We start from the raw sequence: 26144 nt of genomic DNA on the forward strand, positions 1-26144 counted from the left end.
TTGCTGACAGGATTAGTCCTGAAGTTATTTTTATTGAACGTTATATCAGAAACTGGCAACTCTCAGAATTGGAGTTGTGTATGCAACCTTAGTGTTATCGATTTGTGCAAACGCCTTAATATAGTTTCTAACTGCAGGATTGCGTTGGGTTTTTATTTATTGCTTTTTTTAATCATGACAGCCGAGTCTGTGGGCTCAGTATATGGTATGAAATCACTGAGTAGCTGTTCCAAAGTTTTATCTTTGTTCTCCATTCAGTACATAACTTTTATTTCCCGTTGATTATTCAAACAGATGTAGGAAGTACCGTGACAAGTTGAATGCTTTTGTATGATATGTAAGGATTCTGTAGAGATTCTGATCGTTGATTGATTCCTCCACGTGCATTTTAAACTACCATAGATCAAATTAATCAGTCACTGATTGCTGTCTTATCTCTTAGCTGTGCTTTTTTCTGTCTTCACAGCATTTTACTGTTTCTTTTGCTGGTTGTAATTTTTTTTCCTTTCTGTTTAGTCCAAATCTTTCCATAGTTTGCAGGTGCTGGGTTTTTTTTTTTTGGGGGGTGTGATGCCTAAATGCAGGATGTCATGGTGTCATGGAAATGCTCAATGGAGGCACACTTTCTATTTTCAGTGCTGTTTCCTGACAGCATTACCAGCCTCCGATTTTCTGTTACTCCTCAAATTTTAGCTATGGAAATGGCTGAAAATCTTCTCTGTTCCTCTTTTCTTTCTAATCCCCTTAAAAATCCCCCTCAAAACTACAAACCAATTGTACCTTCATGTACAAGGCAACAAAAAGGGGACCTTTTTGACCGAAAACAAAACAACAAACACAGCCAACAGCTGTATCACAAATTCCAGCTACCCTAAAGATGTTGGTTGTTGTTACAAATAGTTACATAATTGTCACTTTTGTTTTGACAACTTGCAAAGTCTTGTTTTGTATTCTGGCTAATGAGGCTAAAAAGGAAGAAAAAATTAAACTTTTTTCTCTACGATGCTCATTCATGTTGGATTAAATTAGAGTGACAGCAGTACTAAGTTGTTAGAGATTCCAAGGAGCATTTGTATAAGCAGAAGGCATTATGCCTGGTAGAGACTTGTATGCATGCACAAATAAGTGCAAACATAAGTACGTGAAGTCAGGGGTTTTGCGCTTGCTTGGTTTCTCACAGTACAACCTACATTGTAATGGTTGCCTCTGGTAAGCTACAGTGCTTCACTGAGAACTTCTGTTTGTATACTTTCTTGTGCACATTCATTAGTTCTGTGGTTACATAAAAGCTTGAAATGTGAATGATTGGTACAACTTTAATTTTTTCTTAATTGGAAGTAACTGTGACTGACAGCTGGTAAGGCTTTTCTGCATGGGAATAGTTACATTTTCTTAAATGCAGTTCTCTTTTTCCTTAATCACAGTTATAAAACAACAAGAGCCTTATGTGCTGTCTGTTCAGTATCTTATTTACAACAGCTGATAGAAGTGAGACTCCTGGTGTGGCAAAAGTCAGAATTTTTGTGAAGTATGTTTCTCTGGTCTTTTTCTCACCCCTGCTTCTGTGTGCTTTAGCATTAGCAGCAATCCTTGGAGCGGTTCCGTTTCTGGGGACGTACTGGGCAGCCATCCCTGCAGTCCTAGACTTGTGGCTTGTGCAAGGAGAGGGATGCAAAGCCATTTTGCTCTTGGTTTTTCACTTGCTGCCAACCTATTTTGTAGATACAGCCATTTATTCAGATATATCAGGGTAAGTATACTGAAAACTTTTCAAGTTTGCGTGTTGTAAAAATGGTTAACGGTGATGCCTTTAAACTTACTTCTATGAAGCACAGAAGGACATGCAGTGGTACCATCTCACAGTAGAACTGTCCTAAGTGCCATTACTTTCACAGGCTTCTTTTCTGTTAAATTTGTCATTTCGGATGTCTTGAGCTTGTTCTCATTCATCAAAATCAGCTGCTTTGGCAGGTAAAGCCATTCCAAGTAAACTTACGCTCTTTGCCTGAGGATTATTTTGAAGCCAGCTTTCATGTTGTGCCTCTGTACCCCTGTGTAAAGATCTGTTGATATGGTTATGTGCTGGAAAACATTTGCATTAATTTGTATTGTAGTAAATTAATGTAGAATAAGAACATTAAATGTTTTGAGTTCAGCACTGTTTGATTTTATTTTCTTTTGTCCTGTGACTTTGACTGTGGTTAAACTAAACAGAGAACCTCATGATAAAGATCAATGGTAAGAATCTTTCATAGACTGTAGCAATGATTATTTTCCAGGAGTTAAAGCTAACAGGTGAAGTATAATCAAATTACACTTGTTTTCACCAGCAGATAAATTTAAGGCTAGTAGCTATTTAACTAGCCAATAATTCTTCTACCTATTGAAATAAAGTTTTGACTGTAGGGTTGCAGGCTCTGTTCACCATTCAGAAAATATATGTGGCAAGAATAGATTTTCTAACAGCGGAGAAAAATTGTATTTTTACCATTGCATAAATCCGCTGTCTTGCAAATTGGGTTAATTCTATTTGAAATCACTATAATTACGTTATGCAAGGTTTTCCAACTGCATTAAATATATATTGCAGTCCTACTTCATCAGGTGATACGTGGTCTGAATTGTCAAACTAGCCAGAAAAAAACTTGAAAACGATGCAAGTTTTTAAGGATTTATAAACTAATTGTGTGTCTTCTTTTGGAAAAGTATAAAACCTTAAGGGCTGATCCTGTCTTCTCAAAAAGTGATCGACTTGACCCTTCCAGTATGTTAAATTTGATCCAAGTAAGACATGATGAATAAGCGTGTATGATGTAATAAGTCGCTTTTTAAGACCTGATAGCGACCTTTTAGTATCTAAAGGGGGGGCTTATAAGAAAGAAAGGGATAGATTCTTTAGCAGGATCTGTTGTGATAGGATAATGGGAAATAGTTTCAAATCAAAACAGAGGAGATTTAGACTGGTTATAAAGAAGTTTTTTACAATAAGGGTAATGAAACACCGGGACAGGTTTCCCAGGGAGGTATGGATGCCTAGTCCGTAGAGACATGCAAGGTCAGGCTGGACAGAGCTCTGAGCAACTTGATCTAGCTGTATTTGTGCCCTGCTCATTGCAGGCAAGTTGGGCTAGATGACCTTTAAAGGTCCCTCCTGGCTTAGATTCTATGATTTCATGATCTTATCCTGCATGCAGTTGTAATGCACATTAGGATTGCCAGTGTGGGAGCTGGGTAGAGGTCAAGACAGTGTTAGAAACCTGGCAGAAACTGCTGAAGTTCTAAAATGACTGGTTAGTATTTTCAGTGCATTACACTCAGAATTTAGGGCAGCTTTCTAAAAAATGGGTGCTCAGTTTCAACCGTAGGCTTTCTAATATAATTCCATAAACATGAATGCTCTGAATGCTGCTGTTTGCAAGCAACGAAAAGTTGAAGATGAGCCAGCAGTATGCGCTTGCAGCTTTGAAAGCCGACTGTGTTCTGGGCTGCATCAAAAGAAGGATGACCAGCAGGGTGTGGGAGATGATTGTCCCACTCTGTCCTCATGAAGCCCCATCTGGAGAACTGTATACAGGTCTGGGACCCCCAGTACAGAAAGGATCTGGAACTATTGGAGACGGTCCAGGGGAGGGCCACAAAGATTGTCAGAAGGTTGGAGCACATCTCCTATGAGAAAAAGGCTGAGAGGTCTGGGCTTGTTCAGCCTTAGAAAAGGCTCTGGGGAGACTAAATTGTGGCTTTTTAGTAATTGAAGGGAGCTTATAAACAAGTGGGAGACTGACTTTCTACATGGATAGATAGTGATAGGACAAGGGGGAGTGTTTTTCAACTAGGAAGAGGGAAATACAGATTAGATATTAAGGGGAAAATTTTCACTCAGAGGTTGGTGAGATGCTGAAACAGGTTGACCAGAGAAGCTGTGAATGCCCCATCCTCGAAGATGTTTGAGGCCAGGTTGGATGAGACCCTGGGCAACCAGGTCCAGTGCCTGATCTTGTGGGTAGCAACCCTGCTTATGACAGTAGTTTGGAAACAGATGATTGTTAAGATCCCTTCCAACCCAAACCATTCTGTGATTCATAAATGATGTATCCTACCTTTTGTTCAAAAGACTAAATATTCTGATCATTGTGTAAATTAACGTCTCTGCTGAGGAATGCTCTTAGTAAATACTGCTAGCTCTCTTGAAATGAAAGAGTTCGTGACCAGGAGGCATGAATAGCCTTCATAAGGAATCTTCTTTCCATTTTCAGAATGGAAATATTTTTAGTGTTAACTCCTTCAGATCCCTGGAGGTGTTCAAAATCAGACTGGATGGTTCCAGGGATAGCATGATCTACTAGTGGAAGGTGTCTCTGCCCATGGGAGATGGGATGGAACTAGATGGCCTTTGAAGGTCACTTCCAGCCCTAGTTATTCCATGTTTCCAGCAGTTCTCTAGAAATCAGCTATTGTGGCTACTACTACTATTCTGTGCTATAAAATATTGTTTGATATGTTGTGTGAATGTTGTACAGGATGCAACTTAGGATGTCTCTGCAATCATTCAAATAGCAGTTTAGTGTGAATATGGGTATCTATAAATAGATCACTTTATAAGCTTAACGAGACTGTGTGATTAATCTGCATTTCATAATCAGTAGTACTGTTTGTTGTTCTTGCTTTAACTTTATTCTGCTTGTGCTTAATTCCAGGGGTGGTCATCCTTACCTGACGGGTCTTGCAGTAGCTGGCGGAGCATATTACCTGGGACTGGAAGGAGCCATCATAGGACCAATTCTACTTTGTATACTTGTGGTTGCCTCCAACATATATAGTGCCATGTTGGTTAGTCCAACAAATTCAGTGCCCACTCCATCACAAGCAACATGTCCACTACAGATTTACCGGTAAGCATTGATAATGTCTCATGTTACATACTGCAGTTTTCAAGTGGATCTGTGTACGCCCACATAGATGTAGAGAATGTAAGCATGAGTTTGTGTCTGTGCGTGCATCTGCACACCTACACATGTATGGAAATATTCAGAGAATATTCAGCTTTTATTCTAGAAAAATATTTACCGTAAAATAAGTAAACTTGAAATGTTTGTTTAGTATCTCTTACAGGAGGCTCCTTTAGAGAATTCATTAATAACAGCTTTGTATCTTATATTACATGTGCTGCCGTTGTGCTAGAAGATAACTGATCATCCCTGTTTCCCTGTTTATAACTATTATTCATGGACACCAGATAGCGTTTATTGGTCTGAAAAAGAGGCCTGTCTGCAGATACTGCACTTTGCGTGACTGTACAATACTACAAAGCATGCCATTATTCCATTAAAAGTATGGTCTTGATTAATCCCTTCATTGAAGTTACCAAATGTGGAATATAGAAATGTATTTTTAAACTGTACAGTTAAGGGATGGGATGAATAAATTCCTAATTGAATATTTAATTAGAGCTGGAAATCACGTTGTAAAATTAGTAACGACTGTAGGCATTGTAATGTCTCTGCTGTCTTGTTTAATTACATAGGTTAGCTCATTATACGTATATCTTAGAGATTATATGCTTGTGAGCAATAATCCTTTTCTTCATTCACATGAATAATGTTGTCATCTTTCATATGGGTAATTTAGGAAAAAAAACACTCATGAACCTGTCTGTAGTCTCTGACTTGTGGTTGTTATGTTCCTAGACTTTCCGCATACACTGTACATAGAGCTTCCAGCATTATACACAGAATTTTACATGTTTTTTCTTGTTTAATTCATAGGGCACAAGACATTTGAAGTCACTCAACAAATTTTGTCTTTTTGCAGGTCAGCTAGAGAAAGTCCTGAGGAGACAAAAATGGCTGCTGAATGATAAAGGAGCTATGCTGCACCTGTTCAAGATGAGAGAATCACGTGGTCTTTCTCGAGTTCCCAGCAGCCATGGCCTTCTGTCCCTCTGCAGCTCTGCTAGGGGCAGTTCACAGGGATGCATAGTTTGAGTGTTAGGAGACACCACTCCTCAAGCATCTGCTGGCCTTATATTACTGTGCACTTTGCCTCTTTGAGAGAGAACGTCAGCGTCCCATGGCTTTGCATACTAGCACATGGTTCCACAGCCACCTTTGTAGACTCTTCTGTCTTCTTAAAAAGAATGGCTGAGTGGACAGATATATCCACTGGAGTTGTTATCTGCTGAAATGACTTACTTAGCTTTTATTTTTTGGGTTGTTTTTCTAATTTGTAGTATTTTTAAAGAAAGTTAAGTCCAAAATATTTATTCTCTGCTAATCTGATGGCAACAGAGATGTAAACCACTCATTGTTAAATGAAGATTAAATACAATTGTTTGTTGCTCCATTGAAGGTTAGAGGTTTTGTTATCCCTTTATAAGCACTGAAATTTAATGTTGTTGAAGACAAGTACTTCTAGTATTTTCCTAAATTTAATTGATATACAAATTGAGGAATGTGAGTTTTCATCATTTAGAATTAGGACGTGTTTAAATAGTTTAAATCTTGCCCTTGTTTCTGGTGAAATCTGATGATATTCTGATGTCTAGTCACTGTCCAGTGAAGTCATAGTATCAACTAACTTTGATTAAAGAACTTAAATACTTTAAACCTAAGGTAATGTACAGTTATCACATCTACTTCCAACAATAATAGCTTGAGTGGGATTGTTTTATGTCAGTTTTCAAATGCCGTGACCAAGTAGCGTTTACTTTTCAAACAAATATGAGTTTATTTCAAAAGAGAAAAGGGAAAGAGTAGAGATTTTGTTTTGTTGTAGAGCTGGGTTTTGTTGGTTTTATTTTTGGTTGCTGCTTTTGTTTTTCTCTTTGTAAGCCTCTGGCCAAATATCGTAGTGATTTATGCAGAGTTCTTGAATTCCTGAAATGGTGTATTGCCTCGATCACAGAAACAAACTACTTCAGTGTTTTTCTTTCATATGTAATTCTGCTGAAACTGCAAGTTTGGTGACGTTTAAGGCCTTCTGTATTGTTGGTTGAAATATTTTGACACAGTGGATCTTTATACCTTTGCAAAGGCAAAGTGTGTTTTCGGTCAAAGCTTCCACAAATACACTGGGGCCCTTCATACAAAGTAGCAGTTGCACATGCTTAACCAAAGAACCACCTTTCAGTTTCTGGTAACTTAACCTTGAATTTATTTCAGTTTGATTGACAAGGTTTATGCAGAATTCAGGCATGCCTTGTGTTTACCGTTTACCGTAATGCAACTGTTGATGCACGACTTAATTCTCGAACTTAGCTGCTGTGGTTTTAGTGATGAAATGTTACTCCAGAAAGTGGGGTTTTGCATGTGCTGGTTTGGGGCTTGCAGACTTCCAGGTATGTGATTGGAGGACAGGCTGGGGCTTGACTGGTGATTTGGTTGTTCCTCGAAGTATGGAAACATCCTATTTAATATTTGAAACTCTGAGAGACCTGCAAAACAATTCCAGCTAACTTAACGTGAAGAGTGTATTGCTTGAATTACATAACCATCCCATGTTTTAATTTCCTCAGGTTTGTGAATCACTTCATCTTTAATAAGACCCATTTTTGGAATTGTTGCTGGATAAGCAGGAAAATGACAACCTGAGGCTGCCCCTAAATATTCCTGCTGCATTTCCATGATACCTGGGAAACTTCTTTATTCTTGTTGTTATTCTAAAGAATTTTGCACTGAAATACTTTCTTTACATTCTAACTTCATCTAGTCAGCATTTAAAGATTACTAGCGAGAAAGATGCATATTTAATGTATTTCTGGTTTTCTGTTGCTTCTCTTTGCTACTGGTCAAGACATTTAAATTGCCAACATTTTTTATCCCAGTTATCTCTTTGAATCTTTTTGAATCCTAAGGTAACATAGTCATTTTAGAGAGTCATCACAAGGCATTCTTTGGTCTGCTTGTTCTTATGTTTTCCTTTTCTCCCTGCCTGCTTGTGTGACTGCCTTAGAGCAAAGAAGGGTCTCCATTACCAAGATTAAAACTGTATTTCAGACAGTTATCTCCAATACCAGCAAATTAGTGAAATCAGCTGAGAAGATGCATTGCAATTTTGAAATGTTCCTTTCCCAGTTTGAAGAGAAGTCATTTTGTAAGGAGAATTAAATTCACATAGTCTCTTAGCTTGTCCTCCTTTGAAATGAATCTTCCTACTTGATGCCTCCTGTTTCAAATTCAGCAAGGACTTGTCAAGGAGAACTTTCAGTAGTGTAGCCGTTCTCAGGAAATATAGCTTAAGGGCCTCATGATATGTGCCATGTCTGATTTAGAAATAAGTTGCGTGGCGCGGTGATAAGCAACGGTGTGCTGCCAAAAAGAAGAGCAAATGGAAAAACAAAATCTCCAATGAAACCTTCTTAGGATATGAAATATTCACTGAATTCTGCCATATTTAAATATATATAAATATATATATATATATATATGTTAAAAAGCATACCTTAGCAGTGACAGTCTCTTAATGCTTGCAGGTGAGAAGCTGATGGTCTTTAGCTTTACTGTGAGCAGCCATTTCAAGCACTGGTACTTATATGTCTTTGGTATACTTAGTATTCAATTTAGAACAAAGACAATGATTTAGAGTTCAGAAGGGAATGCTTGTAGTAATAAACTTAGGTGGTACTGTGTCATGGTATTGCAAAGTACAATGATAATGTTTATTATTGCTCTCTTCTAGCTAATCAGGCTCATTGCAAGTAAGCATAGTGTCAAGGGATTAGTGATAATTGCTTAACTGTTTTTGCACAGAGCCAAAGTTAGCCCTTTTTCTCCTTCCTTTACCTTAGCTGAACGTTACTGTACTGCAGCAGGACTCAGAAGTTCATGTGTGTCCATTTACAGCCCAGCTTGTTAGCTTCAGGTCACTGTAGGTACTGGCTTAATTGAGCACAACACAGCAAGTTGCAAAGGATGAGAATCTGGCACACGCTCGATTTGCCAGCTGTACTACAAGACAGTGACTTTCAGCGCTGTGCACTGATGGCTGCGCGCTGTGACCAGTTGGGAGCAGTAATGACTTATTTTGAAACACTACTTAAAAAAAGAAAAAGCAACACAAAAAATAAAGTTTATTATTCTAGTCATACAAAATGCAGTACATACATACAATATACCCATTTTAGAAATTGAATTGATAGCCGTCTGTCTAATAATTGAGATAAGCCTGATCTTTGTATGCACACTAATATACAGGTTTGTTTCAGCTGAGGTACCTTGTAGCTTGACTGATTTCAAGGAATGTTTGGATTTGTTGGGGTGCTGTTTCCAGTATTAAACATAGCGGGTATCAGTGTAACTTCTGAAACTGGTGTTTGGTTGAAATGTTCAGTGTTTTTCAGAAAGCCTGAAAATACAAAAGCCCAGCACCCCTTTAAAAGCAGCAGCAGAACTAAATTACTAATGCCAAATGCTTGTGGCAGAATTCTGTACAGGGTGTTGCCTTCCCTGTGGACCTGTGTGAAAGATGGGACAAATGCATTCTACAGAGACACCATGGCTTTGCATTGGCTGTAGAATATGCTTCCACAACTGCTTTTATTCAGACATCGTCTTTCTGTTGTATCAGCTTAATTTTCTCAATATATGTAGTGCTACCTTTATGTAAATCACTGCTGGAAACAGCCAAGCTTTCTTCAGAGGGTGCTGAAAACTGTTGGAATCGGAGTTAGCCTTCAGTAGATTTCATAATGGAGGTGGCATTCTAGAAATGCAGCTGTTTTCCTTGCCAATTAAATACTCTTCATTGAAACCTGGAGTCTCTTAACCATGTGTGCAGATCGTCTTTATAGGTTCCATTTGGGCTTGTATTTCCAAGGTTGTATTAATATTTATGTCTCACACTTTTTGGTGACGCACGCTTTGGCAAATCCATTCCCTTCTTGTTTCTAGTTTACACTCCTACAAAACTAAATTTGCCTAATAACAAACCTCATGGAAGTTTGATCTTTAACCTGTTGCTGTTTATCTGTCCTTTTTATTAAAATCTCGTAGTGCTTTATGGTCAAAATCTCCAAAATGGCTTTTAAATGAGAAAATTGGCAATTAAAGTAAATAAATGAAAATTGGAATGTGCAAAATGAGCTTGATATTTTGAAACCAGAAGCAGCGCCAGAAGTGTTGATCATATTCAGGGATTCCGTGAGAGCTTCAAAAATATGTATGTTTATATCACCATTATATAAATATGAGTAATGTTTCTCATATTCAGACTTCAACTGAAATGTGGGTTTTTGTGTTTTTTTTTTTAAGATACCCGAGAACAAAATAGTGCCTGTCTGTAGTGGAAACAAGCACCATTTTCTAGAATTAATGTTTATTTAAAGAAAGTTGGAGGGGAGCCAAGCAGATACTGGTGGGATGACTAGAACTGTTTTACTGCAGTTGATGTGAAGGTGGGAAAGACTGCTCTTCCATCTGGTAAGCCATTGCTAAGAGATCACTGGCCCTGGAAGAATTTGTGCACATGCTGTTTTGGGGTAGATTCCCTTAAAGGCATGCTTTGCATATCCACATACTGAAATAGTATGTCCAATTTAGGAAGGAATTGCTGGTTGGCAAGTTAAGTACATCATGGCATGGCCTGGGTTGAAAAGGACCACAATGATCATCTTGTTTCAACCCACTGCTATGTGCAGGGTTGCCAACCACCAGACCAGGCTGCCCAGAGCCACATCCAGCCTGGCCTCGAATGCCTCCAGGGATGGGGAATCCACAACCTCCTTGGGCAACCTGTTGCAGTATGTCACCACCCTCTGAGTGAAAATATCTTTATTGCACTCTGCATATGGACAAACTCAAACAAATGTAATTGGTGTTTTATTGAATTAAAGGTTGTTTTCTGAATATAGAATTATGTAGCAATTCCAGAACTAGGTTGTGTCAGAAGCAGGGCATATTTGCTTGCAGCAGGATGCATTTCCTAGCTAGTAGATGCAGCTTGAGTGCTCAGGCATCCACATTCATATCTGAAAGATTTTCAGCATGGCGATTTTAGAGTAAAAACACCGATTTATTTTCCTGCCCTCGCTTTTTTGTCTCTCAGCTTTAAATGAGAAACCTAATTCTTAGTTATTTCTTATGGTTTGTTGTGGATTAAGTGTAAGAGGCATCACAAAGCTAAAAAGTAGCCATGGAACAGAATTTCATTAAGCTTAAGAACTGTCATCCAGACCATGCTCTTGGAAAAGCATCATCCAAACTTTTGGCTACCTTTCTGCCAATCGTAGCCACAGACTGACACTTTGTCAGGAAGTATCAGTAAAAAAAAAACAGCTTTGTGTTGTTTGTAACTGTCTGGCTGGGTACTTCAGTGTATTCAGTTTCCACTGTTGTTGCTGGTATATTCTGCGAGCAGACAAGTTGTTCTGATTGTTACCTTTAAAATTAAAGACTTTGTTTCAGTGATGACTGGACATAAGCTTTCTTTACTAATACAAAACGCTTACCTATACATTAGTTAACTACTGTCTGATGTTTTTGGTCGGAAGAGTAGGGAAGTTTTGTTTTTTCTCTTTGGTAAATTTCACCAAACCAAATCCAAAGAAACTTGTGACCTTCTGTGCAAAGACTGGCTAGATCCTACTGCAATCTAGAAGCAGATCTGTTGTGTTACAGAGCGCAGGTTGTTCTAATGTGTGCATTTCTAAGCAGAACTTGTGGGGGATTTGGAGCAATAACTTCTGTCGACTCAAATTCGTCTGTAAGTGTACACGTGACACAATTTCAGAATGGAACTATGTTCACGAATAATGTTTCCATAGTTGGTTTTGGTACAGTGCCTGTTTTTGCATGTGTAGTATTAGAAAAGTAATCTCTTTGTCCATTGGTGGCGGAACAGAGAACGTGGTTTAAGGTTGAGAAGTATTCGTATAGACTGCAGAGGTATTTATTTCATTAATTTTGATTGTATGCACCAGTCCTCTTCCTAATAAAGGGTTTTTTTGTTTTTGTAGCGGGTATAAGAAGCTTTTAACTTAATACTGTGTTCACACTGCAGTCCTTTGTAAGCACAAAATGTTTAATATATTTTGAAATAAAATACTGTTGAAGACAACTGAGTTGGATTTTGATGATGGGGGTCTCTGGTCCACAAAAGCAGTTAAGCTGGTGAAATCTGAGGCTTGCTTCAGATGAAGCGCAGATATGGCAGAGGATCACTGAGCACAACTTCCTTCACTTCCAGACTTCCATTTCTTCTTCACTTTCCCCACTGTGAGGCGTGTGCCTCTGCAGTAACTCTGGTTGGCTTGGCTGCCTGCAATGGCGTGACCATGTGCCCAAACACTTTGAAAGCTTGCATTCAGCAGCTGATGGTAATTCAAGTTACTTTCATTATGGCTTACTCTGTGAAATGGAAATGATTGTTGGTGTCTAAGCGTGATATTAGCTCGTTCTATTGAGTATAAAGCAAAAGTGATCAAATCCTTTTCACATGACTGCTTGCTTTGTTTAGAAAGTGGTATGGCTGATGTTCCACTCTCAGCCCTATCACTGTGCTGCGGCCCGACTGGTTGCCCTCAAGTAACTCATACAGCACAGCCCATTTTAGCTTGTGTCTCTTAAAAGAAAGATGAACGATATTTAGTTCTCTGAAGGAATCAAACATTATTTCACTGAGTGCGGGCAGGGATTTGGGGCAATTTTTGCTAGCAATGTAATAATGATTTTTTTTTTTAATGTTCCTTTATTAAGTTTGAAAACCAGGGCTTCCAAGATGCTCAGAATTCAGTAAGTTGGAACCAAGACAAATGTACGTGCAAACCTGTAGCCCACCATACAAAGCTAACGCACTTCTGAAAGAACTCCTTTGTTTTCACTCTTTTCTTCCTCTATTTTTTTAAATAGTTTTAGTGCACAGATTGAGAGCAAATGACCAATTTTTCTCATGCTCAGAACCCACAGCAGAATGGTTTAGCACCAGTGAAGGGTCCTATTTGCTCAGTTCAGCTGTTCCCTCAAAGTGCGTCAGGAGCTCTAAGTGCAATATAACTCGCTAACAGTATGGTGTGGGAGGCTAGGTGATATGAAAGAATGATCAGGTAGATAGAAAAGTTGAAACAGTGCTGAAATAAATATGTTATCGATGTATTTTGATCTTGACCAGAGAAATCATTTAAAATGTAATGGCTTCATTGTAAGAAGCTCTCATTGTTTTCAAACAACAGATGTATTCCTTGCAGAGTTCAATTGGATTGTTAATGCAAGTAAAGATTCTTTGGTGCAGTCATTTATACTGTAGTTAATTTGGCCTGCACTGATTGCCTTTATTTTTTTAATCGGTCTTTTAACTTCAGAACAGAGTCAGCTTTGCCTACACAGTGTTTGTTACAACTCCCCTTACACACTTGAGGAAGACATGCATTGAATATCTGTGAGCCTCAGAGGGCTTTACCACCTCCATTGTCTCCTCAGTTCTACTTGTTGCAGTTTGGTTAGCACTGAACATTAATTGCTGGGGAAGAAGGAATAAAAGCTGCTCTGTCCAAGAGTTTAAACTGATAGCATTTAATTGAAAAGTGGCAGGAAATCTGTGGCAAGCAGCTGATTACTACTAGCAAAGATGAATCCATTTTCCCTTAGAGATTCATAGAATGGTTTGAGATGGAGGGGACCCTTAAAGTTCTTCTAGTCCAGCTCTCCTGCAATGAACAGGGACACCTACAGCAGATAGGTTAATGGGAACTAAAGCTGGATGAGTTGCTTTTACCACACAGTTGTTTCTAACCTATGCCCCAAAACTCTTTTCAAGTTGACTAATGGCATACAAATTATATCTTCCTGCTGAGTGAGGCCAAACCATGCAATTGCTTTACTAAACAAGCTTTACTGAATGTTGGTAAATTTTTCCAAAGATTACTTTCAACTGTTTTCACCCTTACCTCTTTAGAAGACTTCAGTGATACACACAGTGCAGTTACATTTTGTTTTTCAATTGAACAGCGCTGAAAGCTAATAGTTGGTGAGATTATTTTTCCATCTTGAGAACTTTAAAGTCCCTTGTTCACAATGCAATTGCAGTCTTTTGGCTCTACTGCTCGTAAAAATAGCAATTATCATTCTGAGAAAAAAAAATACCCCAGAGACTCAAGTATTTATGTCTGGTTGACATAAATCCAAGCACTCAATGAATGATAATAGCGAAGAGTGTACAAAGAATGAAAGCAGTTCGGAAAACCACTGGTGACTGAAATACGTAACACAGTCCTAACATCACTCGTAAGAAGAATTGAACTTGCATATTAAATATTAAGTTTATTCTTCTCTTTGATTGAAGGATGTTTAATTCATTTGACCTAGCTTTGTGTCAAAAGTTAATAGCTCTCTACCTCCATCCAAATAGGAACAAACTCCGTTTTAACCACATTTCTACATAAATTCACAAGGAAGTTCACGCTGCGTGTCACAGCAACTGGTTCTTTGTTTCTTTGCACAAGATGACCTTTGAAAATTTAATGCTGCCATTATTTGCGTGGTGAGGGCCTCAAATATTTGAGGATGCAGCTCCCTGAAGTTCTGAATATGTATCTTCTTTACAAAGAGAGCGGTATGTTTGATATGCATCTTTCCGATGTAGTTGTCTGACAAGTTTTAGGAAGACTCCCGTTTTGCTTTGGCTGCGCTGACTTTGGCTTTTGTTTCATTTTCTTTGCTGCTCCTGATCTGAGACTGCGAATTGGAAAGTTAAGGGCATTTCCTGTGGAAATTTGGAAGTAAGTAACTGATCACTGGATTAACAAGGAACATTGTGACAAAGAAGCATTTCTATGTAATTCCCTTCTTTCTCTGCTTTACCAACAGGGGAAACTGAACTGTTGCAGTTTAGGTGGTTCATCTCCTCTAAGATGCCACAGTCAAAGAATCAGATTTATGATTATTACCTAAGGGAGACTTGATCCAGGTATGTATATCTAACTAGAGTGATTATCAGTAGAAGAACTGAACCCTCTATAGATCTAGAGCTGAACTTAACACTGTCAGAGTTAGGCAATGGCAGCTCTGCTGGCCAAAACTGTGATATGATTTCTTTTACACCGGAATAATGACGTGAGGGCTTCGTAGGCTACATGTCAACACATATCCAGCAAGTGGCAAGACGTAGCAGTCCCCTAAAGTGCCCACATACAGGTTGTACCTCCGTAGGTCTCAAAAAAAAGTGAAAGGATGATTGACTGATAATTAAAAGATCACTGTTATTTTGTTTGCTGATTGGGAGTGGGGGTATGCTGCAGTATTTGGTGACAATGAGATATTGGCGGTGTGAGGAGAAAAATACCACATGGTCGTCTGGAAGCACCATATGGAATTCTGTTGTAACTTTTGTCATAAATGATTGGGCAAAAAATATGTGGGTTGATCCAAAAGTAATGCCTCCTGTTTATTTCCTTGGAAACTTTAGCAGATACAAAGAGCGTAATAACTATATTTGGTAGAGCAAATTCTCGTCTACAGAATGTAGATGTAGATCTGGTTTGCATCAAATGAAATATTTACTCAGATTCCTCTCAGAGAAGGGTCCTCAGAAAACCATCTTTCCACGAGACATACCAACAGTTTTTCTTTGTTATGACTGTTCATTTCAGCTCGTTTCAACTCACACAGAATAAAACCATTGCTGCCTTCTCCTACCGAACAAAAGGCCATAACATGTATGTAGCACCATCGGGAGGCAGCAATGTCAGGTTTTCTTTAGATAGATTTCATCTTTTACTTTCTTTATAAAATACTACCAATAGATAGCTCCTGCCATTGCTGTACGATTGCTGTCATTGCTGTGGTTTATTCTTCTCCCATTTTTCCATACATCCTGACCAGGAGCCGCATATTTACTGTGAAGCCATTTTCTTCGTGGAGACTTAAATTCAATAAATGTTTTTCTCGAGGGTGAAATAACTTTAATTTTCTCTTCAGATTATTACCAATTATTGCAAATTGATGAAGTCTTGTATGTTTTTCTAGCCATATTATCTGAGGAATGGTGAGCCTGATGCTTATGGATTCCTAATAAAACTACAGAGATAGCAGTGAATTTTACCTCTCTGCTTGCCATCTCCCCTGACATGCAGGCAGCAAAAAAAAACTTGCCTTCAAAGCATTTCTGCTCTCCTGTGAGAGGAAGTGAGTGTCCTGTAGGAACTGAAACTTCCAATATATTTAACTTGGGGGTCAGAATGAGCTGTCTTGTATTTATAAAGTAGCTAAATGGAAATTTCTCTCAGTACCATCACAAGAAAATTGGGGTTGCCTGTGCAGTTTCAAATGCCATTGCTTTCTTCATCTCTTTAGGAACAAATATTTGAAGAAAGGATTCTGGGGTTAAGTTCTCCCAGATGGGAAAAATCCAACATAGGCATGGCCAGAGGGCAAAGTTGCATTTTTCTTCCAGGACAAATCAGCTTATTTCTACAGTTATATTCTATCTTTTTCTAATAGATGGATTGTAAATGATTGTATTAAATAAAATACAAGCAAGATATTATTGGCTAAACTGAAATGACCATTTGATTAAAGGGTATTCCTGTTGTCTGAACTGTCATGCACGTGAGAAGTCTTGTCTCAGGAAATATTTCCATTTTGATTGACTGTAAAGAATATTGTTGACCTGATAGACTCTGGTGAGAGCTGACAAAAACACCACATCAAAATAACATCAAGATTAAAAAGTTGTTAATACAATTGAGAGTCAAGTGTCTGTAAAAATTGTAAGTGAGAATGCTCACAAAGCATTGCAGTATGTTCCTTTGAAAATGGATCTTGGTCTATCAGAATGTTTGAAGTCAAAATAAAATAGCTCTGCTATCTCTTCCAAATGCAAGGTGATATACATTCAGGTTTCTGTATATGAATGAGGATTATATTTGGAGACCAGTGCCTCTTTTTTTAAGGGTTCATGGTTCAAGTGATGTTGGATGACGTGATGTGGATGATGTGATCTTTGAATGCATAAAGATGAGAATATTGGGTCTCTCTAGTGTCTCTGACACTAACAAGAGAATTGAGAAAACTGAGCTAGACCCGAGGATTATGCACTGAAAAGGGTGTTAGTTTCTTAGGTAGAAAAGGTTCTAAAGCAAAGGAAACAAATTATTCAGGCTTGACAAATTTTCCTTCTAATATGTGATTAAAAAACACTACCTTTGGAGATTAGCAAAAATGAAAAAGGGGGAGGGGAGTGTTGGTAGTAGGCTGATAATGTTCTAAGGGGAAACAAATTAAATGTAAAAAACAAAGTCTTCCTTTCTAGTAGTATAAAAATGGCAATATCAGAGGGCTGGACTTTATTTCTAAGTAAATTTGGACTGTAATTATGGCACATGTTTTAACACTAATTAACAAATGCAAAAGTCGCACTGATGAAGATATCCATTATCACAGAGGAACTAAAATCTGTGTCCTAGGCAACTGGGTTTCTGAATAAAAAATACATACAGCTTCTCTGACACAGGATAGAAAAGAGAAGCTAGAGCAATCATTTTAGCACAAAATTCTGTGAGTGCTCCAGTGTGGGGAATATTTGCTGAAAGCTGTAATTTTGTTCAGTTAAACCTCCTCGTATACTTAAAAGCATCTGTAGTTGCCTGCAAAGCTAAAAACTGCCCGCTGTCTCGGGAACTGTGAGATCAGCACCTTTAATTTCATGACAGTTCCTTGCATCGTACTGGTCTTTGTCCTTTATTGTATCTTTTTATTGTAACATAAAAATGGTGGTTGCAAAAAGGCCTTTTACTGAGGATTTAGGAGTGGAAATGGGTTCATGAGTCATGCTGAAGCAAGATATATTTTTCAGCTTTGTGTGGCTTTACTTTGATGTTAGCTTGTTGACTTTTATGTTTTCCAAATAAGTATCTGTGATGCTGAGTGAAAAACATTCTGCTTTTTTTGTCTTGTTTTTAAGAAAGTGATGCCATGCCCTGATCTTCCTTAACAGGAACATTTGTCACTTGCAGTTCTGGAAACTGCTGTCAAGTTTTCTGGCATGCTTAGGAGCTCTCTCATTTCCTCCCAGAGTCACTATATTTTCTGGAATGACATGTAGTGTCCACCTCTCCTTCAGATATAAAATACCCAATAGTGAAGGAGTCTAATCTAGTGCCATAAGGTGAACAGGAATGACCTCGTAGCTTTGCCAACATAATTTATTAATTTATTAAATTGCCTAATGTGTGAGAAAGTCCTACTGGAACTAACTGTTGGCTTTTCTTTTTCTCCCAGTGAAACCTAGTCCAGAAGAACAGGGTAAACTGTTGCTGTCTGCATTATCCTTATCACAATTAAGTAATACAGAGGTGCTGGTGCTGCATTTCAGAAGAGGCTGACTCTTTTCATGAACTCTTTGCATGTATTTGGATCAAGACTTAATATAATTTTTGTCTTTAAAACAATTGTTTCTCTCATAATCCCTAAAGGCTGAGAAACCCAGCAACACACCAGCTGAAGGGACCAGGGCAGGCTGGCAAGGACCTCCCATCAGGTTCTGCCACCTGAATTAACTGGGCAAGGCCAGCAAACGAGAGGCCAAGGCAGTGCTATGTGTTGCAGGAGGGCTGAGGCCATCAGTGGAGAAACAGCAAAGGCCTGTCTTGCCTCCCTCACCCCGACCACCATGTTTTTCCTTGGCCTTGTTGCTGTGGGCCCTGAGGGGAGAGCAACACCTGGGAGCAGACATTGCCATCCCAGATCTGGGCTGGTATTGTTTTGTGGCACAGTGGACACCCTCATAACACCTCCAGGATGGTGTAATGTTCACGATGGTTGTGAATTATTGAACACCTGTTGTTGCCTACTGCAGTTTGTATTTGCCTTTTCCTTGCTAAAACATCATCACGGCTCTGTTAGTGGTTCTGATGGTGCTGCCACAGAGGGGTTTCCTCAGAGTCATAACAGATGCTCTCATTACAACCCACTGATTGTTTTAACTATCTTTTATTTTTCATTTCTTTCTTCCTTTGCAGGTGACCCTTTGCTTTGCTGACATGCATAAGGTACTGACAGGCCAGGGAAGTTGTTAATTGTGCACTGGTCTTGATTCGAACAGAGACACAGAACAGAGGTGTGGACTAAAGGTCAGATCTGGAAGGGGAATTAGGATTTTTATGCCCGGTTTCACTGTTGAGATCATTTTAAGAGGCATCGAAGATTTGTAGGAGTTGATGGTTTGAATGCTTCTACATTTCCTTACATTTGTTCTTAGATGAGCCTAGAAGCCTAATGGAGTGGCAGACACAAGCAGCTCAGTAACAAGCAGATGTGCACCTGAACTCTCCCAAGTCTGTAACTGAGTATTGTTCCTTGGATTCTCTCTGTAAAGCGTATGTACTTGAAGCAGGATTACTCTGTGTGTCTGTGTAAGGAAAACAGTTGATCACAGCCTGAACCTCTGATTAATCAGCTGAGGCAAGTGACGAGTCAGCTGCAGGAGCACAGGTGAAAGTAATGTAGCTGTGCTCCCAGAAGGGGTAGAGCTTGACTCCACCTCCTCTAGACCTCATTTAAGGGCTGACCACCACTAAAGCACCATCTCTTTCTGGAGATTGCTCCTTTGTGGAGTTCTGGTGGCAAGCCTCAATGTTATCCATCTTGACTGAAGGCCTCAGAATTGGTGAGTCTTTTCCTTACATACCCTCTTGCTATCTATTTACAATTATACTTGTATTTTTTTTTTTACAATGATACTTGCATTTTTCCAATTATATGTAACTATAGTTGTATTATTCCAGCTATACAGTCTGTGTTTGGGCTGTTGGCCCAAGAGAGCCATTTTAGTGGGAAGTACAGCCAATATCAGTTATATGTTTGTTTTCTTTTTCTCTCGAATGCTATCCTGTTTGTTTAAATATTCATCTGGGATACAAGTTCAGTTTACTCTTCTTCTGTGTAGAAGCCTGTGTGGAAGGAAGATCCTGCTCTGGTGGCAGTTTAGAATAAAGAAAATGCTACATACTACTCTTAATTGTCTGATTTGTAAGAAAAGGGTAATTCCCTGCTAGCCTCTGACAGAAACCTGGTTTTAGGACAGAGTCCTAAGCTTCTAGTTTTAAACCAAATGGTATTTGCCTAGTACTGCCAAGCAAACTTTCTTAAGCATCTGGGAAGATGGATGTAAAACACACCTTCACCAGAGATATCTTATGGGTAGTGCTTAGAGAATGCCTGTCTGGCTGCTGGAAGAGAATGAGAGGGGGAAAAAAACAAACAAACAAGGGTATGCAACTAATTTTTGTCAGAGTTTTCAGTTTAACTTGCTATCAGGGGGCTGGAGAGAGTTGAGGTTCTTCAGCCTGGAGAAGAGAAGGCTCTGTGGAGATTCTGTAAAGGCACTTCAGTACTTAGAGGGGGGCTAGAGGAAAGCCAGAGTGGGACTCTTCATCAGGGGGTGTAGTGGTAGAACTGAATATGTGACAGACTATGCATATCAAACCAGTAATTTGCACTTGTATATTCCTCATCAGTTACCTGAAATGTTGGCTAAGAATTTTCATTTCTCTCAGGAAAAAGCAAAATCGTTTAAGAAATTTTTGAGAGAATTTCCTATGAAAATTTTGGGGTTGTTCCTTTTAGGAAGATAGAGTTGGTAAGCTCTCAGTTCAGAGGAAAATGAAAACAAACTGAAAAAGCCCAGCAAACAGAATGTATTGCTGGCATGTTATAGGGCTTGCTAGATTAAAATACAAATTCTGGGTTATCTTCAGCAGTAGACAAAAATGGAATGTGGAAGTATGTTGCTTAGTAGTATTCTTGTTTCAGGGAGCAGAAAGTCAAAATAAATGCTTTTTCCTCCTCTGAAATTCCTTTCTGGTAAGGAAGATTGTAAGGATTATTCTGGGGCTGTTGTGCTTTGTGTGTCTTTGTGATGGTTCTGTCAGACAAATGTTTTTGTAAGCCAAGGGAACAGTAGCAATGCCAGTCCAGGCAGTTTTAGTGGATACTGTTGTAGTGGCTATTGACTACAGGAGAGGTGACCTGAATATAATTTTGTCTTTAAACAACAGCCTAAAGCAAACTCTGGAGCAGTTTCAGGACTCTAGACTTTCTATATTCATCTTGGTAATTCTGGCTTGGGTTAATACTGTGTAATCAGGTAAAGGAGGAGTTAAATGTGATATTCTGGAATGTAGTGATTGATAAGGAGGAATGCCTACCTATTAAGGACCCAAAAGTCATCAAGACTACCTTTCCTTTCAAACCAGCCTGGAATAGTAGCTTAAAAAAAAAACTATTAGTGAAGACTGTACTAAAATAGATTAGAAATTAAATATGAATAGTTAAGTGAGTTATCTGTAAGCAAAGGTAGGACTGGGATATAATTAGTGTGAAGGTTAGTTCAAACAAGTGTAATTTTGCATCAACATGATTATTTATGGTGCATATTTGAGAAACACGAGCAGACTTCAATAAATTAAAACATATACAGGTGATGTCATAAGAATTCTCTTAAGAATTTTGTTTAACATGCACTGCCAGCCAATATAATTGCATGCTCATATCCTTAACCAATGGCTACCTTTGGTTTGCAGTTGCAGTATGTTTTTACTGAACAGAACAGTGCTGCCAGGGAAACCAACATCTTGGAATAAAAAATGCACTATATCGCCAAAGAGACAAATAGACTTTGCATATTATCAAATTGAAGTCTTTTAATGTAAAGACATTGCTACAAGTCCCATTTTTAGCTTGAAATTAGATGACTTGGAAGAAATAATGAATTCAAATATACTATTGTAGTAGTTTAAACAAGCTAGGAGTTTCCAGCTCTCATATATTTAATATTCTTCTTTATTCTAAAAGCTCTTGTGCAATAGGGGTCTGCTGATGACCTTGGAAAATAAAGGTATTTATTTTGGTTGTGGAGAAGCAAGCTTTGTGAAACTGGTCCCTGCATCATCAGAACAAATAGTGACTCCAAGAAAAAGCTCTGATTTGAACTGAGTTTATCTAATTACTCACTGTGGTGTGATAAACCGTGTTGTCTTTCTAAAGTATACCATAAATCCCTTGGGAGAAACGTATTGTATCTGCATATATTACAGTTATATTTCAACGACACTTGATAAACAGCAATAATCTCATGATCTTCAGTGCAAGCAAATAGTTTCATCCTGGGAGCAGTGTGTTCTCATCAGGTACAATTATTAGTTAACTCCTAGACCAACAGTACAGGAGAAACAGCTTCTTCCAGTGGATTATTTCAGTATTTACTATGCAGTCTGGTCAACAGAGTAATGCTGTTGTGAAGCGAGGCAGTTATTTCTCAGGGAAGGTATCTGTATTGATTTGTTTGGTCTTACTAGAAATTCAGAACTTGGAAGATTTGTCTGATGCATAATTAACATTTAAAAGTAAAGGTCATTTGAAAGCTTTACTTCAGCATCTCACATAGCTGGCATGCGTATGATTCATTTTTTATTTCTGGACTTTGTAAGAATATTGTTATGAAAATCTAACCTACAACTTTCACACAAAATGGGACAGACAGAACTGTTCAAGTTTTCATTGGATTTTCAGATGCTTCTGCAACCTTTTACTGCTCTCTCTTCTACCATCTTATTTGTCTTTGGCCAAAAAAATAACGGAAGAGACTCAAAGGACAGCAGATGTGAACTAATTGGTAGCTGATACAGTATAGGAAGAAGTCTTTTTGAGTGGTCTGCTGCTATTAACCTTTGGATGGCTTTGCTGAGGGGGAGTGGAAGGTTTGTAGATATTTGCCTTTTTCCTTGATCTCTGACTCCAGTTAACAAGCAGTTGTCTGACAGTCGCACTGTCAAAACTGAGGACTGAGGCATAGGACTGAGTTATGACATTTCTGCATGCTTCTCTGTGTACTCTTAGCCCAGGGCAAATGTGAGGGATGTTGGTTTAATAAAGGCTGCTTCTGCAGAGTGGCCTTAACCTTGCACCCTGCTATTAGAGCATGCCCACCAGCTATTTTTTAGTGCTCATCTAACCTGTGGTAACTTGGTTGCATGTCTGAGCCCTAAGGTGTCACCTCTGGAAAAGACAGGGACATTTTTTGCATGCGTGATAAAGCATATCAGTATAAATATCATATGCTGTGACTTTCCATTATAACCTTTGTTTTAGCAGCAGAAAAGAGGAAAAGTTAAGAAACTGATGGATTTACTTCGTTATGTTCTAAAAGTCATTGTCGCTTTTCTAAATCACACTTGCAGTGTTCCCTGTGAAGCCAGAAGGCAATGCTGCTGAGAAATTGTGTAGTAGGAGAGAGCTGACATGGAGTTGTTACCATATAAGTGTATGATCATCTTGGGATTTCACTAATGCTTGCAGGAAGGATGGAATTCAGCCTGTATTTTAACAAAGGGGTGCTCTGAGATGGGAACCAACCTGGTGTATGTTATTTTATCTTGGTTTCCATTTGCCATCTTTCACTACAGCTAAAGACCTAAGGACAATGAGGATCAGATGATTTATGCATTCTTTGCAGTGAAATGTATCAGAAAAATTTGTTTAATATCAAGTACACTTATCCAAAATAATAGTCATCTTTATTGGATGAGCAAAGAGCTGGAGGGCAACATCCAATGAGTTTTGTAGGTATGGTGTTTTTCTCTCTGCAAGCATTGTGGGGTGTAAAATCATTGCTTCATTTGTAGCTAAAGAAAAAAAAATCCATCTGAAAAAAAAAAAAACATCTGAAGTGGTAATTATGTCTGTGTGTTGATCAAACATCTGCATGTTTCTCCACTTTGGTGAATAAAGCTGGTGCATGCAACTGCCTGTTTGTAATCTGTTCTCTGAAGCAGTGTAATGAGGGGTCTGGATGTTTCACAGTGTGAGAATGCGGGTTGCCACTGTGGAACTAACTGGGTGATGTGCTGCCTGACCAACTGTTTACTAATGACTACTTCAGCCTCACTGTTTCTCTATAGGGACTGTGACATTCTCCTAACCTATTCACTACGTAATCTGAGTCTGTTTTTAAGAGTTTTGAAGCAAAGAAGTAAAACCCAGTGCATTTACAGGAAAATGTTTTGTTCCTATTATTGAGTTGTTGAAGTTGCATCTCCATAGTGAAATTTGTGTTGAGACTTTCAGCATTGATGCTTGGAAAACAATTTGTGGTAGATTAATAAATACCCCCTCACTAGATATTATATAATGGGGATGGTGAAGAATGGATAACATGATAAAAATTTCCCCTGCTCCATATTCTCTTGCTTTATTTTTTTTCCCCCCTGCTGTATATTTTGAAAACTATTATTACACGTATAACTCTCAAACCTCTTTCCTCTACCCTCAGCTGCTTTGATTTCCATTAACACAATCTGTCAAGCCCAAAGCTGCCTGTCATCTTGTAGTGATATAAGTGATCCTTTCACAGTAATTTACCAGCATTGTGTTACAACAGAACCTACAAATTACTTTATTTCCAAATGAGGGTCAGCAGCTTTGAGGAGAGGGAGGAATCCAAGGTGCAGTCAGCAAATTAAAGAAGATTTTGAGTAGAGATGAAATACTAATTATTGCCTGGTTCTAAGAGATACTGTGCTGGTTAGCAGCTATGTAAATGCTATCTGTACTGATGTTCCAGTTCAAGGATAAAGGGAAATAGAGCTGGTCTTGATTTCTTAAGACAAATCATGCTCACGAGGGAAATAAAGCTAACAAACCATGGTCCTAAGTTCATGAAGTGCAGTAGCTTTTAAGGTGCAGAAATGGACTTCTCTTGCTCTTTAAAGCTGTGCCTTCCTGGTACTGAAAGGGAGTGTGGGGAGAAACATCCCAAAGCGTTTAGTGGTACTCTTTTGTGAATGAATTAAATGTTTTTGTTTTGTTTTGTATGAGGTGCTGTGGAAGAAAAGCAAATCATTACTCAGTATGTCTTTCATGAAAAGCTTTGGGTTTTGGTTTTGTTCACAGATGGATTTTAATACAAATGCAAAACATAGCTACATAAATATAGTGTCTATTCTTGAACATGTGTGCCGTTGTTTGATATCTTTGCTTTGCATTCCAAACCGATTGTGTGTTCAGTTGTGGTGACTGCACATAGTCAGATCAAGATGACTAAAGAGCCTAAGGATGTGGGATCTGATGGAAGACGAACTGAAGTTTGGTAGGAGCATTGCACGAGGGTGCTGCAGGGAGAGAAGGAGTCACAGCTGAAAGAGATGAGCAACACCTGAATGCAGTGTAGTGCAAGCAGGTGTGAAGATCAGAAAGGAAGCAGGTGCAGGGCAAGAGATAAATAAAGGATTTATAAATGGAGAAATGTCATATCAGGCCTTTTTTTTTTTGTTTTGTTTTGGAGCTATCTTCTGAGACTAAATTTGTACAGATGCTTTAAATCCTTTGAAATATGCTTTTTTTAATGTAGGTGATATGCAGATACATGAGTAAAGTGAAATTCAGGTTTTGTGTAGAGCCAGTTTCAGGATGGTGAATGTAAACTTCCAGGTTTCTGAATTTCTCAGGGAAGAGGGGAGTACAGGTGATGATCGACTCTGTGTTCAGCATCAGTTCAACAGTTCTGTGTTTTAAAGAGGGGGAAAGAAGAGATGTCAAAGAACTTCAAATAAAAGTAGAGTTGAGCATGAATAGTTTACAGACTGCATCTGGGGTAGTTGTAAATGCCCATCCTGTTAGAAAAGCAGCTGCTTCATATCTTAGGCAACAGCATAAACTGACAATTACCTAGAAAACACCTTACTAAAAATAAACAAAAAACTTGTATTTTGTGGCTCTCTGTTTTATGTGGTAGGTTAAAAGGCTTTCTTAGTTACAGGCTACAGGAGATACTATCGTCAGAAATGCTTGGCTGCATTCAGATCAGCTGCTAGGGCCAGTACTGAGCCCCAAGCAAAAGCTGTCATAAACTGTGGTATTTCAGTAAGGGAAGTATCCAGCTACCTTGCTGCTGGAGAGAGAAAGACAGGTGCTGTAGACTCATCAAAAAGCTACTGTATTCTACAACTTAGATTGTATAAGATGCCCTAATGGAGAAGGGAGTAGGTGGGAGTTTGAGTTAGTCCTTGCCTACAAGATAGTAGCTGCAGCAGAGAGCAGTCAGTGCCTGAGCCTTCCTCTTCTGAGCAAGAGGAGGGCTTGGGTGCCTTGAGGAATGCTGTGAAATGTCACTTGATAGACCTATACAAAGGCAGCAGCAGCTCAGAATGGGCGAGGCCTTGGACA

The 26144-nt window shown here is 38.7% G+C and overlaps 1 protein-coding gene across 2 annotated transcripts in view; it reads left to right on the forward strand.

The window, feature by feature from the left end:
- Positions 1-12042, forward strand: part of TMEM245 (transmembrane protein 245) — an 80005-nt gene extending 67963 nt beyond the window's left edge. For both annotated transcript variants that reach the window (XM_072329132.1, XM_072329131.1), the window contains 3 exons: positions 1576-1750; positions 4695-4889; positions 5809-12042. In XM_072329132.1, the coding sequence (XP_072185233.1) occupies positions 1576-1750; positions 4695-4889; positions 5809-5854 (416 nt within the window). In that variant the 3' untranslated portion in view covers positions 5855-12042. The remainder of the gene's footprint in view (positions 1-1575; positions 1751-4694; positions 4890-5808) is intronic.
- The last annotated feature ends 14102 nt before the right edge of the window (positions 12043-26144 follow it).

The sequence above is a fragment of the Excalfactoria chinensis genome, chromosome 2, assembly GCF_039878825.1.
Source record: "Excalfactoria chinensis isolate bCotChi1 chromosome 2, bCotChi1.hap2, whole genome shotgun sequence".
NCBI lineage: Eukaryota > Metazoa > Chordata > Aves > Galliformes > Phasianidae > Excalfactoria > Excalfactoria chinensis.